The 23,285-nt window shown below is 39.4% G+C and overlaps 1 protein-coding gene and 1 pseudogene across 3 annotated transcripts in view; one reads left to right on the top strand and one right to left on the bottom strand.

The window, feature by feature from the left end:
- Positions 1 to 290: 290 nt before the first annotated feature.
- On the bottom strand, positions 291 to 6,265 carry LOC127439710 (DNA polymerase subunit gamma-2, mitochondrial-like; annotated as a pseudogene).
- Positions 6,266 to 13,835: 7,570 nt separating this feature from the next.
- Positions 13,836 to 23,285, top strand: part of LOC127440095 (dynamin-1-like) — a 72,429-nt gene continuing 62,979 nt past the window's right edge. For all 3 annotated transcript variants that reach the window (XM_051696483.1, XM_051696481.1, XM_051696482.1), the window contains exon 1: positions 13,836 to 14,145. In XM_051696483.1, coding sequence (XP_051552443.1) covers positions 13,985 to 14,145 — 161 coding nt within the window. In that variant the 5' untranslated portion in view covers positions 13,836 to 13,984. The remainder of the gene's footprint in view (positions 14,146 to 23,285) is intronic.

A 23,285-nucleotide genomic window follows, 5' to 3' on the forward strand; every position in this document is an offset into this window, starting at 1 on the left:
TTTTTTGAGATAGTGAATTGGTGGGTTTTTGTTAAATGTGAGCCAAAATCATCACAATTAAAAGAACCAAAGACTTAAACTACTTCAGTCTGTGTGCATTGAATTTATTTAATACACAAGTTTCACAATTTGAGTTGAATTACTGAAATAAATGAACTTTTCCATGACATTCTAATTTATTGAGATGCACCTGTAAATCATGAGAGAATTTTCATTTTTGGGTAAACCTTCCCTTTAATTAGAGTGATTATAATACAAGGCTGTATAATTTGAGACTAAGATGAGAAAAGTCAGAGATTGTCTGAGGCAGATATGTATTTGAGCAGGAAGTGTTTGATCTCTGAGATGTGCATAATCTCTCTGATGGTGGTGTCTCTGTTACGGACCAGCAGAAGGCTATTCTTTAGTGTGCTTACACTGACTATTACTGTGAAGAGGACACCCATCTCATCATACCTGCAGCCGAAATTAGACCTCTCAATACTGATTTCATCATGACACGGTGCTGCGGTGTCAATGAATATTGTTGAAAAATGTGAATAGAGTCAGTTACTTTTATGTAAATTATCCAGGGATGATGGCATAATTATTAATTTTATCACACATTATACAATTTCCACATATACAATGAAATACAGGATCAGCCATTATATGGTGCTCCTGGAGCAGATAAGGTCAAGGTCAAGGGCCTTGCTCAAGGGCCTAATAGTAGCATCTTGGCAGTGCTGGGGCTTGAACCCCAGCATTGGGATTCAAGCCCCAGAGTAACCCAGAGCCTTAACTGCTGAGCCACCACTGCCCCCTACTCCATTGTATCCAGGCCAGGTGGAAATTCCAGCTTCAAGAAACTCTTGGAGCAAACCCTCACAAACCTTAGGAGACACATTTGAATTGCCTTACCAGATTTCTACAAAAGCTTGACCTGGTCTGAAATAAAATAAATCTATTTTTTAGATTACTGGTCAGAATATTCCTAAATGTTTATCTTTCACTGTCCATTGTCCAAGACACTCGAGGTACCATTTGTGGTTCCTCAGCTGCCACACCGGCCGAACCTTCTGGAGAACATCTAAGTTCCTCCTTGGCTCTCTCAGGCCATATCCACTCTAATACATTATTGTATGAAAACACATTGATTTTGCTACGTTTACCTCTCACCCACACTAGAGCAAACTTTTCCTCCACAAAAACGGAGCATTTAGAAAACACTCTCCATTACTGCATACTTTGGAAAACAATGGCGTTAGAAAACTGAAAATGGGGTTTTCAAATGAAGTAGGGATTAGTGTGGATGTGGTTTGAATATCTTAAGCTACTCTTAGTTCTTGCAAAAATTGTTACAGTCTCTACTCTCTAGACACTGTCAACAGTTCATTAAGGAAACTCCATTATGTTCCCATCATAAAGGAAAGGCTTTGAGACTTTTGAAATACATATTGAAGTTCCTTGAGCACAAATACAATTTTGAGGCTTCTTTAAAGGATATCTGGATGATCTCAAGAGGGTTGTGTTGATGTAGCAGCTGAGGAGCCTCAAATGCCTCAAGTATCTTTTCATATTTACCTGTCTAAGCTCTGAATTACAGCCCCGTCCCAGATCCAGGGCAACTTTCACAGGAGTTAAAGTGGGATGCAGCTTCAAAACCTGTTAATACCACAGAAAAATAGCAGAGAATGTAAGCTTGCTGGAGTGAGTTAAACAGGTAAGCCAGCATGCCTCTGTCCATATTCCCACTAATAGAGATAACATGAGTACCTACAGACTTCCTTCTATCTCTGCACTGGGGGAAAAACCACATCCAAGGCACTGTTGTGACTTGATACATTGACATGAAACTGTGATAATACAATTTAAGCTCAATCAACAGCATTTTTAGTATAATGTTGATTATCACTTAAACTTACTCGCCCCTCCTTTATTGAATATAAAATACATTGTTTATAATTGTAATATAAAAAATAAAAAAAAAAACATTGCAAAGACAACTACAAGTAAGCCATTTGTATGTTCATTTATCAAAATGTAAACACTGTCTCTCTGTGGTGCTATAAAAAATCCTCTTTGTTTTGACCGATCCGTCCAGCCCGACACAACAACACTGACTCAACCAATGGTGTGAGTTTGGTACGAGACTATCTGTTTGTTTGATTAACAAAAGATGCCTATAATTGCCCTCCCAGAACCCTGACCTAAACCCTATAGAACAACTATGGAATTAAATTTAGAAGAAAATATCAGACCGTCAGTGTTCTAGTGTGGATGAATTGAAAGCTTTGGTGGCTGAAACTTGGAGCTTTACAGAAACTTGTTGATTCTATGCCATCAGGGTTGGGGAGTAACTGAATACATGTAACGGGATTACGTATTTAAAATACAAAATATAAGTAACTGTATTCCACTACAGTTACAATTTAAATAATTGGTAATTAGAATACAGTTACATTCAAAAAGTATTTTGATTACTGAAGAGATTATTTTGCATTTTATTGTCATTTGTTTCATTTAATATTTAGTCTATTCAGTTGGAAAACGTGTATCCATATAAATGATGCAGGAACTTTCTCTTTGGGACTTTAATAGAGAGAATCCACATCCAATCAGAAAAATATGTCCTTGTGTACACTCTGTGGGGTTTTGAAGTTTGGAGCAGCACAAATAGTTAACCTTACTTGTAAAATTGTCATGTGACCATTTAGATTTATGCTAAGCTAAAATGGTATTTCTAGCCCTTTTACAGAGACATTTTAGTCTGAGAATGAACACTTACTAAAATGAATGGGGGAAATTGGAACGCCCACTATCGCCAATGTACAAAAGGAAGTCCCGCTTTATAATTAATAGAGCCAATCACCTTTTAGAAACAGATGTCACCTGTCATTCAACTCGAGAATGTGCATGCCCATTAGCTGGACCTGCCTGAAAAAAAAAAAAAAAACATTTTTTAGCATGATCTGAGCTAAAGAAACAATTTATTATGTTTTTTTCTTTTTACTGCTGATTTGAAATATGTTCTTTAATCATGATCTTGACCAACCATTTTAGAGATATCTGTCTTTCCCTATTTAAGTAGATAGGAGCTGTACTTTTATGCCACTTATATCCGTAGAAAATAACTGCCGAGGAGCGTTCCCAAGATGGCTGCAGAGTGGATTCACTTGCCTTGTAAGGGAATTTGTCTTACATGCACAATTATATTTTTTCTATCAAGAAAATTCACATTAGATCTTTCTTTTTATCTCTAGTAAGACCTTTGGTATTAGGGCAAAGATATATTGAAATGTTTTTATTCTTGATGAAAATGTTTGTATTGTTTTACGGAAAAAATATCTAAAAATCCTTAGAACAACATACATTTTTTTTTAGAAGAAACACTGCATAAGGTATTTAGGCTTTCTTCAGAAAATGTATTTTAAATATAACTGTATTTTGTCTTACTGTACTGGCAGACTTTTTAAACTTTTTTTATAGTCAAAACAAGTTAAAAAAATCTGTGCTGAAGAAGTAATCCAAGGTATTTAGATTACGTTACTGACCTTGAGTAATCTAACAGGATATGTTAGAAATTTACATCATGTATTCTGTAATCTGCAGAGGAAAATATTTTGTAAGTAACTCTCCCAACCCTATATGCCATGACATGGTCAAGAAGTCCTGTGAAAGGATTACAAACCAAATACTAAAACACTTAAACTGAGATGTTTAAGTGTCCAAATCTAAACAGTATATCTGTAGTTTTACAATTTAAAACCTGACAAGCTTATTTTTGTTAAATGTTTTTCTTAAAAAGTGTGCTCATGCTAATTTTCTTTACAATAAATAGCATTTGGTTTATATTTTGTTTTATAATGCAATAGAATTCATATTTTTAAAAGCAGCCTAAGTGTCCAAATACTTATTGGGGCCACTGTATAATGTTTACATCTTGTATTATATTCATACTGTGTGTATTTGAATGTTTATGGACTTGCCCCATCCACTTCCATTGTAAGTGCCTTACTGTGACTAAAAATTTTCTCTCTTCCTTTTTTTTTTTTTTTTTTTTTTTTTCAAATAAATGAGGGGCAAGATTTTTATTTGTAATTAATATAATTCCACATATGCTTTTGTTGATTGATCTTAACTTGTATTGAGCCAAATGGTTTCTGTAAAAACTAATTTAATAAATCTATTGTATACTTACTTCACACTTGTGTAATAATATACTGCCCAATTTAGTAATATTCCATTGGCAAATAAACGAAATTATACCTTTTATAAAGATACCATATAAATGCATCTAACATGCACACAGTTCATTCTGACCTGTAGTTTTGTACATGTGCCCTGGTGAGTCTTCAGCTGTCGAGCATCCCCCAGGCTCCACAGTGTCTCCAAGGTCTCTAGGCCCCAGGGGAATTTATAGATGACTTTGATGCCACGAGATGCCCCCTCTTTCAGATCCTCATCCACCACATCACACATACTGACAGACGGGCCTAAAACAAACTACAGCAGGGGGTCTTGTCCCAAAGTTCCATTACAGTGTTTTAACATGCTACACTCTTTTTTCTATAATTCACTCAATTATTCCATGTCTCTTCTACAGGATTTTAATCAAAACTATTTCCTAGGCACCTCTTTCTTGTCTCACTACACAAAAAAAGTTTACATTTCTGTTTTTCTCATAAACATTTTTGGACAATACCTTAAAATCTTAAAGCTGAAGTGTGTAATTCTGCACCAATAGTGCCACTAATGTAAATGCAAAATTAATCCCCGTTTTCAAATAGATTCCAGAGAACTCCACAAATCCTTCACTGATTGCTCAAGCAGATAGTCCTGCCCCAAACTCAATCCATAGATCGGGCCAATTACACTGTGTAGGGCTGGATGACCGTTTAAACTAACATTTTAAGTTTTGATAGAGCTACAGAGCCACAACGTTATACTTTTAGGAGAAATCAACCTACAAGAGGCTTACTTATGGTCAGGGTTGGGAGGGTTACTTTTGAAATGTATTCCACTACAGATTACAGAATACATGCTGTAAAATGTAATTTGTAACGTATTCCGTTAGATTACTCAAGGTCAGTAACGTATTCTAAATACTTTGGATTACTTCTTCAGCACTGGTAGATTTTTTTCACTTGTTTTGACTATAAAAACTCTGCCAGTACAGTAAGACAAAATACACATGTTAAAAATACATTCTCTGAAAAACCTAAATATCTTATGCAGTGTTGTTTCTAAAACAAGATAAATCAAATTGATCTTGTTTGAGTGATATTTAGATATTTTAACAGGAAAACAATTTAAAAATTATTATCAGGAATATGATTTTTGCTCTATTATCAAAGGTCTTTTCTTGATAAAAAATATGATCGTTCCTCGTAACGTGCATGTAAAATGGCTAGAAATAACATTTTAGCTTAGAGTAAAGCTGACAATTTATACAAGGTTTATTTCTATTTCTTCTGCTCCAAACTTACTTCAAACTTACTTCTCTGTCTGCTCATATGAATATAACACATCATAAGAAAGTGCTTCACCGCTGTTCAAATGCACTTTGGATCGCATCATTTATATGTATAAATGTTTTCCATCTGAAAGGAGTAAATATTAAATGAAACAAATGACAATAAAATGCAAAGTAATCTCTTCAGTAATCAAAATACTTTTTGAATATAACTGTATTCAAAACACCAATTATTTAAATTGTAACTGTAGTGGAATACAGTTACTTATATTTTGTATTTTAAATACGTAATCCCATTACATGTATTCCGTTACTCCCCAACCCTGCTTATGGTTGACTCTGCATACTAAGCTGGGATATGAAAAAATTATTTTGTTGGCAGTTTTGACAAAGTCTCTGACTTTCTTTAATTCTCTAGGAACAGCATTGCTTTTCAGCCTACTGCCGCCTTTTCAGCAACAATACACACTCTGTTGGCTTTTCAGTTTAACACACGGAATACACACACCAACTCGCCTGCGTGCGTCTCTCTCTCCTCGTCTGCCGCTGTCTCCTCTCCTTAAATACTCCTGTCCCTCCTCACTGGAAAAAGAGACATGTGTGGAGCACAGGTGGAACTCATTCCCCACTCATCTCCATTGCCTCACTCTGCCCAGACACCGCTCTGCCACACCCCCATCACCACATACCCCCATCGCCCAACTCAGGCCGGGGAGCCATCTGGCCTGTGACTTACACCCCCCCCCTCCATTTCTGGAGAAGAAGTGTTGGCGTTTCGACCGACTCACTGCAGGATGGCTTCTGGGTCATAATTCCGTGTTTCTGGGAATAGGAACAGGATGAGGGGAAGGAGAGGGGGAGGGAGGAGAGGGAGAAAGAAAGAGGAGAGAGAGAGAGAGAGAGAGAGAGAGAGAGAGAGAGAGAGAGAGAGAGAGAGAGAGAGAAGAGGGCTCGCCGGCCCCCAAATATGCCGCCAAACGGTCCTCAGCCATCCCTTTCGGTAGCCTACTGACAAACAGCTCCAGAACTACCAGATTGAATATCTCGCTGAAGTTGTGATCTTCAGCCAGCAACGAGGACTCCACGACAGCGTTTTCTTCCTCCAAATCGGCACCACTGTGACAAAGTTTCTGACACTGCATTGCTTTTCAGCCTACTGCCACCTTTCCAGCAACAATACACACTCTGTTGGCTTTTCAGCCTAACACACAGAATGCACACACCAACTCGGCTGCATGCGTATCTCTCTCCTCGTCTGCTGCTGTCTCCTCTCCTTAAATACTCCCGTCCCTCCTCACAGCAACACAAGACAGGTGTGGAGCACAGGTGGAACTCATTTACCACTCATCTCCCCAGCCACACTCTGCCCAGACGCCACTCGGCCATGGCCCCATCGCCACAGTAGTGTTCGAGGAAGAAAATAACAAATAAATTTAACAATGTATGCACAATCAAAAGACAACCAAATTTCTTAGATTTCTTACATTCACCTGTGTACAGAAATCCCTGCAAACAGTCTTCAATCTTTCAAGAGCTGCAAAACTTACATTTAACAAAGGGTCAGTACATGTTATATCGGACAGAATTAAAGAAGTTTGTTGCTATTGCAGTCAACTCAGATTTTGTTCATGCTTTGATTTGAACTAAGGGTGTGCATGAGTAATCTAGTAATTGAGTACTCGTTCAGCTTAAAATTTTAGACTAATAAAAACACTACTCGAATATTGCAATTTGATTTTCCTTTGTGCTTTGTCTGGCATGAGCAACAATGAAATCGCTTCTCTCACCAAAATCTTGCCGTTAAAAATCATGACATAACATGCATGACTTTATAAAAGAAATAGTTCACCCCAAAAATCATTCTGTCATTATTTAAAGAATCTAATTACATATATATTAATATCTCATGATAGGGAATTACAAAGCTTATGGTTTTGATCAAAACACATTTATTAGTCTCCATAATCTTTTTATGGGTGTAATTGAGGCCCCAATACCAATCACATTTAGAAATTTTCCAACCTTATGGGCCAATTATGGAAATATTTGTATCCTGAGGAGACTCTGAACCATGTCGAATCTGTATGAGCGTTATTCTTTCTATAAGACATTTTTTGGCTTGGAAATAATAAATACTTCAGGTGGCTGAAAAAATATTAAAATCTAGAATTTGCAAGAAATATTTCACAGACGGTAGTTTTAGGTCACAAACAACAAATGAGCAAGCTTTAACTCTCCTATTCTGTTAAAAAAATGGCCACTAACTTTACTGTAAGTACAGGGGTAACTTATTTTTAAAAGAAATGATAACATTTCTTCTTCCCTGAAATAAAAACTATCAAATTAATCACTTCTTTTCAGATCTTATTTAAATATAAATTTCTTGATTTCACCATTAATTTGCTTATGCGAATAAGCAAATGTAGGTAACCTAAAACATTAAAAACCTACATTTCTATAAGTTAAAACATGAAGAAAATATGAGAATGTGTCACGTAATGGGGCCAGATTGCTACCATCTGGTGAAAAAAGAAAAATAACTTGAAAATCATGTTGTGACAATAATAGCCAGTAGGTGGGCTGCAGTGACATTATCAAACAATTTTTTGTCAAAGTTTAGCACTTATTTTAGTTTTTACTGTTTTTGCAAAAATGTTACATTATGCTTTCAGTTAATCCTGTCTAGGTGTTACAAAGAGAAGAAACAGAATAATCATTCTGTTACAGTACACATCATTTATTTCAAACATCAAAATGTTTTGCACTATAATGTTTTATAGTCTCACCCCTTCATTTCTATGTGTGTTTGTTCTGCATTGAGGCTGATTTTTATATTGTTTTTGACAAAAAAAAAAAAAAAAAAAAATTCCCATTCATTTCCTATAGTCTGTCAATTTTGACCACGAACAGTAAAGGTGACGCTTTTTTTTATTACTACTTAGACTTGATTTTTGTTTTCTTTCTTTTTTTTTTTTTTTTTTTTTTTTTGCAGATGGTAAATGGAGGAAAATTCACCAAGTCTTGTACTGCTCAGATAAAGGAAACCATTTTTATTACATAGGAAAACGTGATTTCAGTCAAATATGTCCAAACAGTATAGGAAGGCTAAACAAAAGCTGAGTCAGTGCAGCAACTGCCCTATCTGATATGACACTGACTGACCCCAAAGCAGTCTAATATAGAGAGACAATCTGTTCTCTGTTGATCGTGTGCATGTATAATAGGGTAAACCAACTATAAGTCCTTCCTAACTGTCTTCCAGGATACACATGTAGTTCATGCCTCTGTTGTGAAGACTGTTGAGGAGGATGACAATCAGGCGAAGACAAGAGAAAATCTACTTGTGCTACTGGTCTACAAGGCTCTGATGGGGCTGTTCCAGGCATCTTCTCTGTTGCTGGTTAAACTGCTTTTCTTTGATTTTAAGCATTCTTGTTCCTGCTAAGATGCACACTGCAATGTACACAGGTGCCTGTTTAGAACAGTGTGCAAACCTTTACATTTTAGGGGAAACAAGACTGCTACATCTATATTCTGTTTCACTATAAACACATGGCATGACCAGTCCATAACACCTATTGGTAGATAAACCTAGCCTGTACATTAGTTGCATGTAACACTTAAGTAATGTGACAGAATCATAGTACAGTGAGAGTATCAGTTGCTAGTACTATGGCACTTTGATATTTACCATGAATGATTACCATATTTATATACCATGTTATTTACATGTACTTTAAGAATACCAAGGTATTACCATATGCAAAAAATAATGGCAATAATAATACCATGGTTCTTTTAGGTAAGTGGTAATATATATATATATATATATATATATATATATATATATATATATATATATATATATATATATACAGTTGTGCTCAAAGTTTGCATACCCTGGCAGAAATTGTGAAATTTTGGCATTGATTTTGAAAATATGACTGATCATGCAAAAAAATGTATTTTATTTAAGGATAGTGATCATATGAACCCCTTTATTATCACAATTGTTTGGCTCTTTTTCAAATCATAATGATAACAGAAATCACCCAAATGGCCCTGATCAAAAGTTTACATACCCTTGAATGTTTGGCCTTGTTACAGACACATAAGGTGACACACACAGGTTTAAATGGCAATTAAAGGTTAATTTCTCACACCTGTGGCTTTTTAAATTGCAATAAGTGTCTGTGTATAAATAGTCAATGAGTTTGTTAGCGCTCACATGGATGCACTGAGCAGGCTAGATACTGAGCCATAGGGAGCAGAAAAGAACTGTCAAAAGACCTGTGTAACAAGGTAATGGAACTTTATAAAGATGTAAAAGGATATAAAAAGATATCCAATACCTTGAAAATGCCAGTCAGTACTGTTCAATCACTTATTAAGAAGTGGAAAATTCGGGGATCTCTTTATACCAAGCCAAGGTCAGGTAGACCAAGAAAGATTTCAGCCACAACTGCCAGAAGAATTGTTCGGGATACAAAGAAAAACCCACAGGTAACCTCAGGAGAAATATAGGTTGCTCTGGAAAAAGACAGTGTGGTTGTTTCAAGGAGCACAATACGACGATACTTGAACAAAAATGAGCTGCATGGTCGAGTTACCAGAAAGAAGCCTTTACTGCGCCAATGCCACAAAAAAGCCCAGTTACAATATGCCCGACAACACCTTGACACGCCTCACAGCTTCTGGCACACTGTAATTTGGAGTGACGAGACCAAAATAGAGCTTTATGGTCACAACCATAAGCGCTATGTTTGGAGAGGAGTCAACAAGGCCTATAGTGAAAAGTATGCCATCCCCACTGTGAAGCATGTTGGTGGCTCACTGATGTTTTGGGGGTGTGTGAGCTCTAAAGGCACGGGGAATCTTGTGAAAATTGATGGCAAGATGAATGCAACATGTTATCAGAAAATACTGGCAGACAATTTGCATTCTTCTGCACGAAAGCTTCGCATGGGACACTCTTGGACTTTCCAGCACGACAATGACCCTAAGCACAAGGCCAAGTTGACCCTCCAGTGGTTACAGCAGAAAAAGGTGAAGGTTCTGGAGTGGCCATCACAGTCTCCTGACCTTAATATCATCGAGCCACTCTGGGGAGATCTCAAACGTGTGGTTCATGCAAGACGACCAAAGACTTTGCATGACCTGGAGGCATTTTGCCAAGACGAATGGGCAGCTATACCACCTGCAAGAATTTGGGGCCCTCATAGACAACTATCACGTGGCTTGTTGAGCACATTACCGCGGAGACCTAGCGTGTGTGGAGACTTCACGCTATTCTCAACGGCATCCATGCACACAACTCGCCACGCGCCCCGCTGAGAGCGAACCACATTATAGCGACCATGAGGAGGTGACTCTACCCTCCCTAGCAACCGGGCCAATTTGGTTGCTTAGGAGACCTGGCTGGAGTCACTCAGCACGCCCTGGATTCAAACTCGCGACTCCAGGGTGGTAATCAGTGTCTTTACTCACTGAGCTACCCAGGCCTTACATACGTAAGTGGTAATATTTTATTCTAAAACAGTGAATCTTATTCAGAATTTCATAAGGTAGAGGCAAGAGACATTGCATAAGATCGAATTCTTTTACACTTGAAACAAAACTGCATGCAAGTTTAAGCCTACAACAATGTCAAAAGAGTAATATCAGCACAAGACGATAATATTGTGACAGATACACAACAGGAGGCGGCACTGATACAGGCCTGTAAACTTTGAGAAGGCTTGAAATGTACGTCAAATAACATTTCTGCTTTGATTTGCTTTCTTTTTTTAAACAACTTGGGGTAAATATGGGAAACTGCTCACCTTTTGATACGAAAACAAGATTTACTCCATTACCGTTTATAGACAACTCTTACTCTCCTCTAGCACATTTGTTTAGATGTCGGTTAGTAACAACTAGCGGTAGTCCATCCTACCTTGGCTGGGAGAAATAATCGAATTCTTGTAGCAAAATAGAAGTTAATTATTTCTATTAATATTACACAAATTACTTTTGTGTGCACAGAACGCCTGTGCAATAAAATTCAAAAATTTTAAGCGTCGAAGTAATCTGTTAGGACCATGGATATTACGTTGTATGTATATCTAAGGTTAGAACAAGCACAATGGACCTTATTCAGAGTAGCGCCATGTTTAATTTTCACGAGGCTGTGAGGGATAGAAGTATTCTTCAATTGGTTTTACTGGTGTTTAAATTGGATGTTAATTTCTCAGCTGACGCAACATTGAAAAACATCTTTAAATAAATAAATAAATAATCCAGTAGACAAAAACTTAAAGGAATGTTCCGTGTTCAATACAAGTTAAGCGAAAGCATTTGTGGCATGATGTTGATTACCACAAAAATTCATTTTGACTCATTCCTCCTTTTCTTTAAAAAAAGCAAAAATCGAGGTTACAGTGAGGCACTTACAAAGAAAGTGAATGGGGGCCAATTTTTGAACATTAAAATACTTACAAACCTGTTCTGTTTAAAGTTATAGCCAATTTTACAACTTTGTTACCATGACGATGTAATGTCAACAAACCCTAAAACGACTGTAAAAATGACAATTTAAACAACTTTACAGCTCAAATAATACACAAGCTTTAACAGAATATTTAATGCAAGTGCTTTTATAAAATGATAAGCTTCACATTTCTGTCTTTAAACCCTCCAAAAATTGGCCACATTCACTTCCATTGTCCCTATTGTCTTCCATTGTCAGTGCTTCACTGTAACCTCGATTTCTGTTTTTTTTTTTTTTTTTATTTAAAGGAATAAGCATTATGCCACAAATGCTGTTGATTGAGCTGAACTTTTAAATTTGAACATTCCTTTAAGAAAATGAGTTGTTAGAATAGAGCTGTTTGGGTTGTGTTCCAAAAACCTGGAAGAGATAAGCATATCAAACTGGGTTCCCCTCAAAATTTTCCAATGGGTTTTTATTATGGCCGTTTTGGATTTACGAGTAAAATAATGTCTGTGGTAAAAATTACTTCAAGATACCTGGATGTTTAGTAATTCAAACATGAATTTTGAAGCCGCCGTGTTAAAATGTTTTTTTTTTTAAAATATGTTGCTAACCAGTTGATAGATACAGACTACAAATACCACAAGCATGTGAGGGAATCCTATCCTAGTTCTCATCTAGCAACTTTTTAATGCTTTAAAAAAATAAATAAATAATAATAAAAAAAAAACACTGGCTTCAAAATTCACGTTTAAGGTTTGACTGTGTGCAATATGTGTTGTAGAACAAAACGTCCAAGTAGCCTATCTTCAAGTAATGTTTACCGCAGACCATATTTTGCAATCCAAAACATTTTAAAAAAAACTTTGGAAAATCCAGTGGGAACCCATGGCTCTAAAATGCCAATTCTATTCTGGGTTTTGGAATACAACCTGAACAGCTTTATACTGCTGTAGCCTATACAGCGCATGGCATTGAAAAGACTGTCTTTCTCTTACAACCTGCTTTTCATTCATGTCAAAACATTTCCTTGTGACCCCCTTTTAGTACAGTTTGGGTGTGATTTAGTTTAAAGGGATAGTTCACCCAAAAATGAAAATTCTCTCATCATTTACTCTCCCTCATGCCATCCCAGATGTTTATGACTTTCTTTCTTCTGCAGAACACAAATTAAGATTTTTAGAAGAATATTTCAGCTCTGTAGGTCCATACAATGCATGTGATTGGGTGCCAACATTTTGAAGCTCAAAAAAGAACATAAATGCAGCATAAAAATAATCTATACAACTCCAGTGTTTTAATCCATATTTTCGGAAAGGATATGATAGGTGTGGGTGAGAAATGGTAGAATGGTGGTATTTAAGTCCCTTTTTGCTTGAAATACTTCTCCCTGCCTAGTAGATGGCGATATGCATGAAGAATGTGAATCAACAAAAACACAAGAAGAAGAATGTGAAAGTGATCTGTTTCTCACCCACACCCCTCATATAGCTTCTGAAGATATTGACTTAACCACTGGAATCGTATGGATTACCTTTATGCTGCCTTTATGTGATTTTTGGAGCTTTAAAATGTTGCCACCCATTCACTTGCATTGCATGGACCAAAACATGCTGAGAAATCGAGAAATTCTTCTAAAAATCTTCATTTGAGTTAAGCAGATGAAAGAAAGTCATACACATCTGAGATGGCATAAGGGTGAGTAAATGATGAAAGAATTTTCATTTTGGGTGAACTATTCCTTTAAACAATTTATTGAAATTACTGATCAAGCCATGTTATAACAGGTCCCCATCATTGCGCCCCCAGTGGCTTGAGAAGGTACTGCAGTCGGCGCCTCATCACTGCATCCAACCCGCAGATCGCATAGATGTGGTGAACACAGACAGGGAGCTGCGGGTTGGGAGGAGGACGTACGTCGATTTGCAAAGGTGCCTGGAAAATTGAAGGAAACGCTGCAAGGGACAGCATTCATTTATTACGGGGCTCCATTCAGGGTCGATTCCCTCGTTTTTTCCCCCACACTGTGAACTAGAGCCGATTGTTTTTCCATAAAGATGGGCAATCGGGGAATGGAGGACTTGATTCCTCTGGTGAACAGACTGCAGGACGCCTTCTCTGCGATCGGACAAAATTCCAACCTGGACCTTCCTCAGATCGCGGTGGTCGGCGGCCAGAGCGCGGGGAAAAGCTCGGTATTAGAGAACTTCGTAGGGAAGTAAGTGACATCCGACGCCAAACTGATGTGCTACATTACGTGCATCGTGACTGATAACATCCGCTCAATCATTAATTGCTCCTGCTCTAGACACAAGCATATTCAGAAATCGAGCATTGCTTCACAAGAAACGAGCACCAAAGTCATGCATCAATGTTTATTTATAAAAACATCTAAGTATCTATTCATAACAATGAGGAGCGAGATCATTCTTACTCTGTTTTCAGGCAGGTTGCGCTTATAAATCAGGTGATTTTGGGACACATTTTGTGACACCTACTCTCTGACACTATAAACCTCTTTCCATCAATGTTTTATTTCATGCCAAACGTGGAGCCCTCAAAGCTTCCACCAGTCTCTCGTCTTGCATGCCATTCGTTTTTTCGAATCGGGAGGGATTATAGTGCCACCTTTGCATTATAAATAAAATGCTTGTACAATAGTGAATTCTATTTTGTGTGCTATCAAATTCAAGAGAGGTCCTGTTGAGGAAAGCTGGTGATAAGCTACTCTATATCACATCATTTGTTTCATTTTGTAGCTAGGCTAATTGGAAATATTTGTATTCGTTTCATAAGCTATTTTTGCCTTCAACTCTTTTTAAACTAATTGGCATCCCAGTAGAGAAATCATTATCTTGGATTTGGCTCACATTCAGATGAACCCTGTTTGGTTTCAGGACCAGGGACAGTGATTCAAAATATAAATTTGTGGAGCTGGATATCTCATCATTTACTTAACATTAGATGATGGGCCAAGAGGGGCACAAATTACATGTTAGAGCCCATTAAATTACAGTGCTTTCAAGACAGCACTGTACTGAGATTCTTATTTATGATCCACAATTTCTGCAATTAATTTGGCTCCGGCCTCTTAAAGTACACACTTCATTCAAGCTGTTGTTTTGTAGATAATTTCTAAAGTCTTAGCTGCTCTATTTTGATTTATATAAATAAACTATTTCAAAGAATTAAGAGTTTTTATTTATTTATTTATTTGCTATTAACAATTTTTATTGATTCTTGTATAAAAAAACAGAATAAACAATATACAGCTCTGGAAAAAATTAAGAGACCACTGCAAAATTATCAGTTTCTCTGGATTTACTATTTATAGGTTGTGTTTGAGTAAAATGAACATTTTTGTTTTATTCTATAAAGTACTGAAAACATTTCTCCCAAATTCTAAATACAAATATTGTCATTTAGAGCATTTATTTGCAGAAAATGACAACTGGTCAAAATAACAAAAAAGATGCAGTGTTTTCAGATCTCGAATAATGCAAAGAAAACAAGTTCATATTCATTTTTAAACAACACAATACTAATATTTTAACTTAGGAAGAGTTTAAAAAACAATATTTGGTGGAATAACCCTGATTTTCAATCACGAATCTGCCTGATTCCAGCCTTGCTGAAGCACCCCCAGATCATCACCTATCCTCCACCTGGTCATCTTATGGTTAGATGGAGACCTGGAGAGGCCTTCAAGCCACAGTGTCTTGCACCCACTGTGAAATTTGGTGGAGGATCGGTGATGATCTGGGGGTGCTTCAGCAAGGCTGGAATCAGGCAGATTCATCTTTGTGAAGGACCCATGAATCAAGCCACATACAAGGTTATCCTGGAAGAAAACAACTCTGTTTCCCAACTCTGAGGATTGGTTTTTCCAGCAGGACAATACTCCATGCCACACAGCCAAGTCAATCAAGGTGTGGATGGAGGACCACCGGATCAAGACCCTGTCATGGCCAGCCCAATCTCCAGACCTGAACCCCATTGAAAACCTCTGGAATGTGATCAAGAGGAAGATGGATGGCCACAACCCATCAAACAAAGCCAAGCTGCTTGAATTTTTGTGCCAGGAGTGGCATAAAGTCACCCAACAGCAATGTGAAACACTGGTAGAGAGCATGCCAAGACGCATGAAAGCTGTGATTGAAAATCAGGGTTATTCCACCAGTTATTGATTTCTGAACGCTTCCTAAGTTAAAACATTAGTACTGTGTTGTTTAAAATGAATATGTACTTGTTTCCTTTGCATTATTTGAGGTCTATTTTGTTTTATTTTACCAACTGTCATTTTCTGCAAATAAATGCTCTAAATGACAATATTTTTATTTGGAATTTGGGAGAAATGTTGTCAGCACTTTATAGAATAAAGCGAATATTTTCATTTTACTCAAACACATACCTATAAATGATAATTTTGCAGTGGTCTCTTAATTTTTTCCAGAGCTGTATATACAGTATATACAGAATCAACTGTATATCCCTCCCCAACCCACCGTGTCCCTCAACAAACATCCCTGTGGTCAAAGCCTAAATTACACAATGCACACATATAAACAAACAAAAAATATTTGAGGTCATCAAAAATATACAAATCAACAAACAAAGAGTAAAGAAAGAAAGAACAGAATCCACAATTACTACCACAATTTTGGGGGCTGTGTACTACCCCCAAAAATAGTACAATGTAGATGGTGCAATTGTAAATACTGAAAAATTGAGACCTATAAATCCCAAATTGCTGTGTTATATTTTCAAATGATCTCAAAGCTCCATTTTCATAAAGGTCACCAAGTGTAGCAACACCCCTCTCCATCCATTCTTTCCAGCAAAAGGGGGACTTGTTGATACACACTCTGGGGTTCAGCCATATGCTTGAGGAAACATTTAGGTAAGTATCAAAATTGAACATACAGGAAACTGAATTTAAGTGTGAAATAATAGGATGCATTTTACTACAGTTTGATAGAAAGACTTTGCAATGGTGAGATTGGGGCAAGGACTGCTTGTTCAATGAAATACCAGGGAGGGGCTCTCTCAGGTGGAAGAGACCAATGGGCCAAGTGTCTAAGATTAAAAGCATAGTAATAAAATAAAATTATGGGGAGGCCTAAACCTTCTTTGTCAAATGGTCTATGTATCTTACTGAAATGCAACCGAGGTTGTTTACCATTCCAAATAAAAGACTTAGATATTCTATCAGATTATTTAAAATAAGAAAGAGGAACTTCTAAGGGGAGAGACTGTAGTAGATAATTGAATTTATAGCACTGACCTTCCCAGCCATAGACAAATGTAGGGAAGCCCACCTATCCACATCACACAAGAATCTTTTCATTAATGGGTCAAAATTAACTAACTAAATATCTCAAATTTGCTGGAAATAAAATACAGTTGAAGTCATTAAAACATCCTGGTTACTTTCGTAACCTCCCTTCCCTGATGGAGGGTACGAGACGTTTTGTTGATGTAGTGACACTAGGGGTCACTTTTGGGTGCCCCAAACACCTCTGCTTTTTGAAAAAAGGCCAATGGGAATAGGCGAGTGGAATTTGCATGCCACTCCCCCAGACATATGGGTATAAAAGGAGCTGGTATGCAACCACTAATTCAGGTTTTGTGCTGAGGAGCCGAGACAAGGTCCCGGCCATTTCAGCAGGTAGTTCAGTGTTGTGGCAAGAGGGACACAACATCTCGTTCCCTCCATCAGGGAATGGATGTTACGAAAGTAACCAGGACGTTCCCTATCTGTCACTTACTCGATGTTGTGTCGATGTAGTGACACTAGGGGTCCCTATACAAAACGCCACAACTAACTGAACTGTGTTACGTGGACTGGCGGTGTGAGATGGGCAGACCTGTGTGTGCCTTGTAGCCAGTGCACCAGGCCATCACGTAACCTCCCCCAATGCTCTTATGAGCGTCAAACGCTCCTTCGGGAACAAGTTGACTGCCTAACAAATAGGGACAGGCTAGCCCAGCCGTGGCCTCTTTTCCTCTTTTTTCTCCCCAAAAAGAGTGGAATTTGTTAACCGACTGGGGGCCATAAATGTCTATGTCGGGGGGGTGTCACTCCCAAGGGGAAGACACCGCGGAGACCACACCCTGCCCAAAGAAGGTGGGGGGTATTTTGAGTGGAAATCTTTCACATGGTCTTACTGAGTCTTGTCGGAAGTATGTCATGTGGAGAATTCGCATGGTAGGTCCTACCTGATGGGGGAGGAGTTTCTACAAACATAGTGACCGGGGGCAGAAGGGCATCTGGATCAACGGCCAGAACCTCCGCAAGACGAGCAGTACTGCCAACGACTTGAGGCAGTTGATGTGCCAACGCAGCCGCGGGCCAGTCCAGGAGCCGGTGGCTGTGTGCCCATTGCGTACGGTGCCCCAGCCCGTATTGGAGGTGTCCGTCATAACCACGACACACCTGGAGACCTGCTCTAGGGGAACCCCTGCCAGTAGAAATGCAAGGTTGGTCCAAGGGCTGAAGAGGCGGTGACAGATCGGCGTGATAACCATGTGATGTGTCCCGCAGCCAGTGCTGAAGCGGTCTCATATGCATTAACCCGAGCGGTGTGGCCACTGCTGAGGATGCCATATGCCCCAGGAGCCTCTGAAATAGTTTCACTGGAACCGCTGTCCTCTGTCTGAATGCCTTCAGACAGTTCAGCATCGACTGTGCACGCTCGTTCGTGAGGCGCGCCGACATCGAGACTGAGTCCAACTCCAAGCCGAAAAAAGAGATGCTCTGAATCGGGGAGAGCTTGCTCTTTTCCCAGTTGACCCGGAGCCCCAGCCGGCTGAGGTGCATGAGCACCAGGTCCCTGTGCACACACAACACAACCCGAGAGTGAGCTAGGATTAGCCAGTTACCTTAGCGGGGCAAGGGCTGCCTCTGCAACCTTTGTGAAGATGCGAGGGGACAAGGACAGGCCGAAGGGGAGGACCTTGTATTGGTATGCCCGGCCCTCGAAAGCAAACCGCAGGAAGGGTCTGTGTCGAGGTAAAACCGAGATGTGGAAGTACGCATCATTCTGGTCTACCTCCGAGAATCATTCTTGATGCCGGATACTCCCTAGAACACGTTTTTGCATCAGCATCTTGAACGGGAGTCTGTGCAAAGCCCGGTTCAGTACTCGCAGGTCCAAGATTGGCCGTAACCCACCACCTCTCTTAGGTACGATGAAGTAGGGGCTGTAAAACCCCTTCTTCATCTCGGCCGGAGGGACAGACTCTATCGCACCCTTCCGTAGAAGGGTAGCGATCTCCGCACGCAAGGTAGTGGCGTTCTCACCCTTCAGCGAGGTGAAGGGGACGCCGCTGAACCTGGGCGGGCGCCTGGCGAACTGAATCGCGTAGCCGAGTCGGGCACAGGTGCACCGCAACTGCCTTATCCACCTGGGAAGTACCCCCTGGCAGCCCCACCATCGAGGGTAGTGAGAGCGGAGGAGCTCAGAGACCGGGTCTGGGCAGTGAAAGGTGCCCGCCACGACCTCGTGGGCTCCTCATGCACCTCTGGGAAGAAAGGGACTGGGGTGGGGTGCGGCCATGAGCGGCACTCTGGGCCCAGGAACCAATCGTCAGGCTGCGAGGGTTCGGGGGGGGTGGAGGGTTCCACTCCAGCCCGACACACGCAGCCGCCCGGGCAAGCATAGCTGCCAGCTGCGCGTCAGGCTGCGACTGGGTGACCGCACCTGAAGGTGGGAGCCCAGTCAAGTCCTCAGCATCAGACTGGACAGCCCGCTCTCCGATGCCGCAATCGAGAGCACAGCCACTTCGCGAGTGCTGAAATGAGACCGCAAACTCACCCTGAGATGAGCCGGCGGTCTCATCCCAGCGGGGCAAATGAGCGTATTGGGGAATGGGAGGTCCGTTGGGAGCTACCCGGCGGAGTGGCTCCCATTGGGGTCCCCAAATCGCCCCCAGTGCTAACCGACGTGGCCTCAAACCCGTAGGTAAAAGGACCGACGCGGGCAGCCACTGGGGTGGTCTTTCCCTCTAAGGAAGGAAAAACCGCGACCGCAACATTGCCATGGTCACGCTCTCGCAGTGAGAACATGACCCATCCACGAATGCTGTCTCCACGTGGGCAGCGCCCAAGCACGTAAGGCCACGATCCTGGCCATTGGAAGCGGAGAGGTAACGACCGCAACCAGGAAATACACACAAATGGAGAAGCATCTTTAAAAAGATGCTCTCCGTTAATGCCACTCTTTTAGAAGGGAAAATATACACTTTCAGTAGGAAGAATATACTCTTTTAGCTGCTGAAGCGCCCAGGGGCATTCTCTGCACTTCACCAGTGCAAGAGGGGGAGAAGCCGCTGTAATGTGCTGTAAATCCAACAGCTTTTTGAGGTGAATGGGCAGAGTAATTCAGCTCGCTGAACACAACCGCTCAGCTCCGAAGAGAAAATCTGAATGAGTGGTTGCATACCAGCTCCTTTTATACCCGTATGTCCGGGGGAGTGGCATGCAAATTCCAACTTCCAATTCCCACTGGCCTTTTTTCAAAAAGCAGAGGTGTTTGGGGCTCCCAAGAGTGACCCCTAGTGTCACTACATTGACACAACGTCGAGTGAGTGACAGATAGGGAACTCATTTTTTAACCACTCCACAGATTTCATATTATCAAATTACAGTTTTGGCAAGTTGTTTAGGACATCTACTTTGTGCATGACACAAGTAATTTTTCCAACAATTGTTTACAGATTGTTTCACTTTTAATTGTCTATATCACAATTCCAGTGGGCCAGAAATATACATACACTAAGTTAACTGTGCCTTTAAGCAGCTTGTAAAATTCCAGAAAATGATGTCAAGCCTATAGGCAATTAGTCATTTGGCTTCTGATAAGAGGTGTACTGAATTGGAAGTATACCTGTGGATGTATTTAAGGCCTACCTTCAAACTCAGTGCCTCTCTGCTTGACATCATGGAAGAATCAAAAGAAATCAGCCAAGACCTCAGAAAAGAATTTGTGGACCTCCACAATTCTGGTTCATCCTTGGGAGCAATTTTCAAATGCCTGAAGCTACCACGTTCATCTGTAAAAACAATAGTATGCAAATATAAACACCATGGGACCACGCAGCCATCATACCGCTCAGGAAGGAGATGCATTCTGTCTCCTAGAGATGAACGTAGTTTGGTGCGAAAAGTGCAAATCAATCCCAGAACAACAGCAAAGGATCCAAAAATATGCAAAGGGAAGGAATGATGAATCTGCACTCAAAAATGGGCTAAATCTCACATCAGTTTATTTATACAGAGGCCACAACAGAGTAAACAAATTTGCAAAAGTGCCAAGTGCTGCAGCAAAACGTTTTTGGGTTTACTCCTTCATCAGTGCTAAATACCTATGAGCACACACCTGCAATAATTTATAGTACAAGCCTTTACCGTAAACATTCTAATATTAAGCATATAACTGGTTCAAACGTCAAAAGTCAAGACACATAGTTATATACATTCCAAAAAACATTGCTTGTATCTATAAATAAAAACATATTACATTTATTTCCCATTGATATAAAAAAGACATTTTTGTACATTGATATAGAAAGGAAATTTTGTTGGTCTAGACTACGGTATATACTGTATTTACACACATACACATGTACACAATCAAGCTTGTACAGTTCTGTATATCAAGAAAAAGTTCATTTAATAACTTAACATTTGAGTCTACAAAAAACAACCCAAAGAAAGATCTTCATTCATTCCCACAGGATACATTGAATTCAAATAAAAAAATCCATCTACATTCCCTCTGTAAGAGTCTATGTTCAATATTCCCTCCTCTATGGTGACATTTAATTTGTACAATCACTAGAAAGTTAAATTTAGAAACGGAGTGATTCGCCTCACTAAAATGACATGCAATGGGTGATTTTTGGTCGTCTCTTCTTATCGCACTCATATGTTCAATGATGCGTGTTCTGATGGTCTGTTAGTTTTGCCAACATACTGTTTGTTACAAGGGTATGAAAGTAAATAAATCATGTTTCCTGAAGCACATGTGACAGATTATTTGATGTTATGTACGGCCTGCTATCGAACTTTTAAAAGAGGAAGTTCTCCTATATACATTCTTACAGCACAGTTAAGACAAGCGAAAAAAACAATGTCTTTACTTAAACGACCATCTGTCATAATCTGTGTGTTAAAGGTATCAGATTTAACTAAATAATCTCTAATATTACATTTGGTATGGTTTTTTCCCTTGTTTCTACATAAACATAGACTTCTGTCTTTAACATTTGTTGAAATGCTGGGTCCTATAGAAGGGATGTATTAAAGCGGCATCTATATGATATTATTTTCTCTATATGTGGCAACATCTCTAAACACACCATAGCATGATTTGAAACTAAAATGTTCCCAATTGAGCAGTCAGTGGCAGATTTTATATATATATATGGTATATTTATACCCCAAGCCCTGCCAAGTTTTTCAGCTTCCTGTAGAGAAAGGTGCGTTTCTTAAAGGAACACTATATCATATTTTTTACACTTAAGATACCACCTTCCTAATTTTTATAGAGTGCCCCAGCCCATTAACATTCCACGTGGAGAGAAACATTTTAACTATATAAAGTGTGACATATTGAAATGCAAAGAAAAATGGTGTACCCAAGGCTAAGTTACATAGACCACAATTCAACACTGATGTAGCCATAAAATCCTTAATAACCCACAGAAAAGAAAAAATATGTGCTTCAACCTCACGCATAACAGTCCCAACTGGTGTCCATCCCCCGGAAATCCAACGGTCCATGCATGCTTACGAGATTTTCCGTTACAACTTTACTACAAGATTACTTCAGTCCGGTGTTTTTTTTTTTTTTTATACATACACCATACAATTGAACTGCACATGAAAGTAATAGGCCCAGTAAATAACAACATCAAACCCACAAAATGAACAAATAAACTCAACAATAACCCAATAAAGGAAAAGAGAAAATAACAATAATGATAAAAAAGTAGATCGAGAGAGATAGACAGTGGGCAACCAACCGAATAACAAACCCTCTCAGACCGCATCAGAAAAATGATGTGTAATCCCGCTGATTCAGCGCTGGTAAAGCCACCCACTTACTCCATTGATTTAATGAAGGCCATAGCTTCTCGTGGGTATGTGAAAGTCTTACGTCCGTCCTTGGCATCAATTCTCAGTTTAGCTGGGAAAAGCAAAACAAAGCTCACATCCTGTGCGTGAAGTAATTTCTTACACTCTTTGAATCTCTCCTGTTTCTCTTGTGTAACATTTGCTAAGTCCGGAAAAAACATAATGTTGTAATCCTCCCAGCACAACTTGCCTTTATTCCTCGCCACACGTAAAACAGA

Source organism: Myxocyprinus asiaticus, chromosome 4 (assembly GCF_019703515.2).
Source record: "Myxocyprinus asiaticus isolate MX2 ecotype Aquarium Trade chromosome 4, UBuf_Myxa_2, whole genome shotgun sequence".
In the NCBI taxonomy this organism is placed as follows: Eukaryota; Metazoa; Chordata; class Actinopteri; order Cypriniformes; family Catostomidae; genus Myxocyprinus; species Myxocyprinus asiaticus.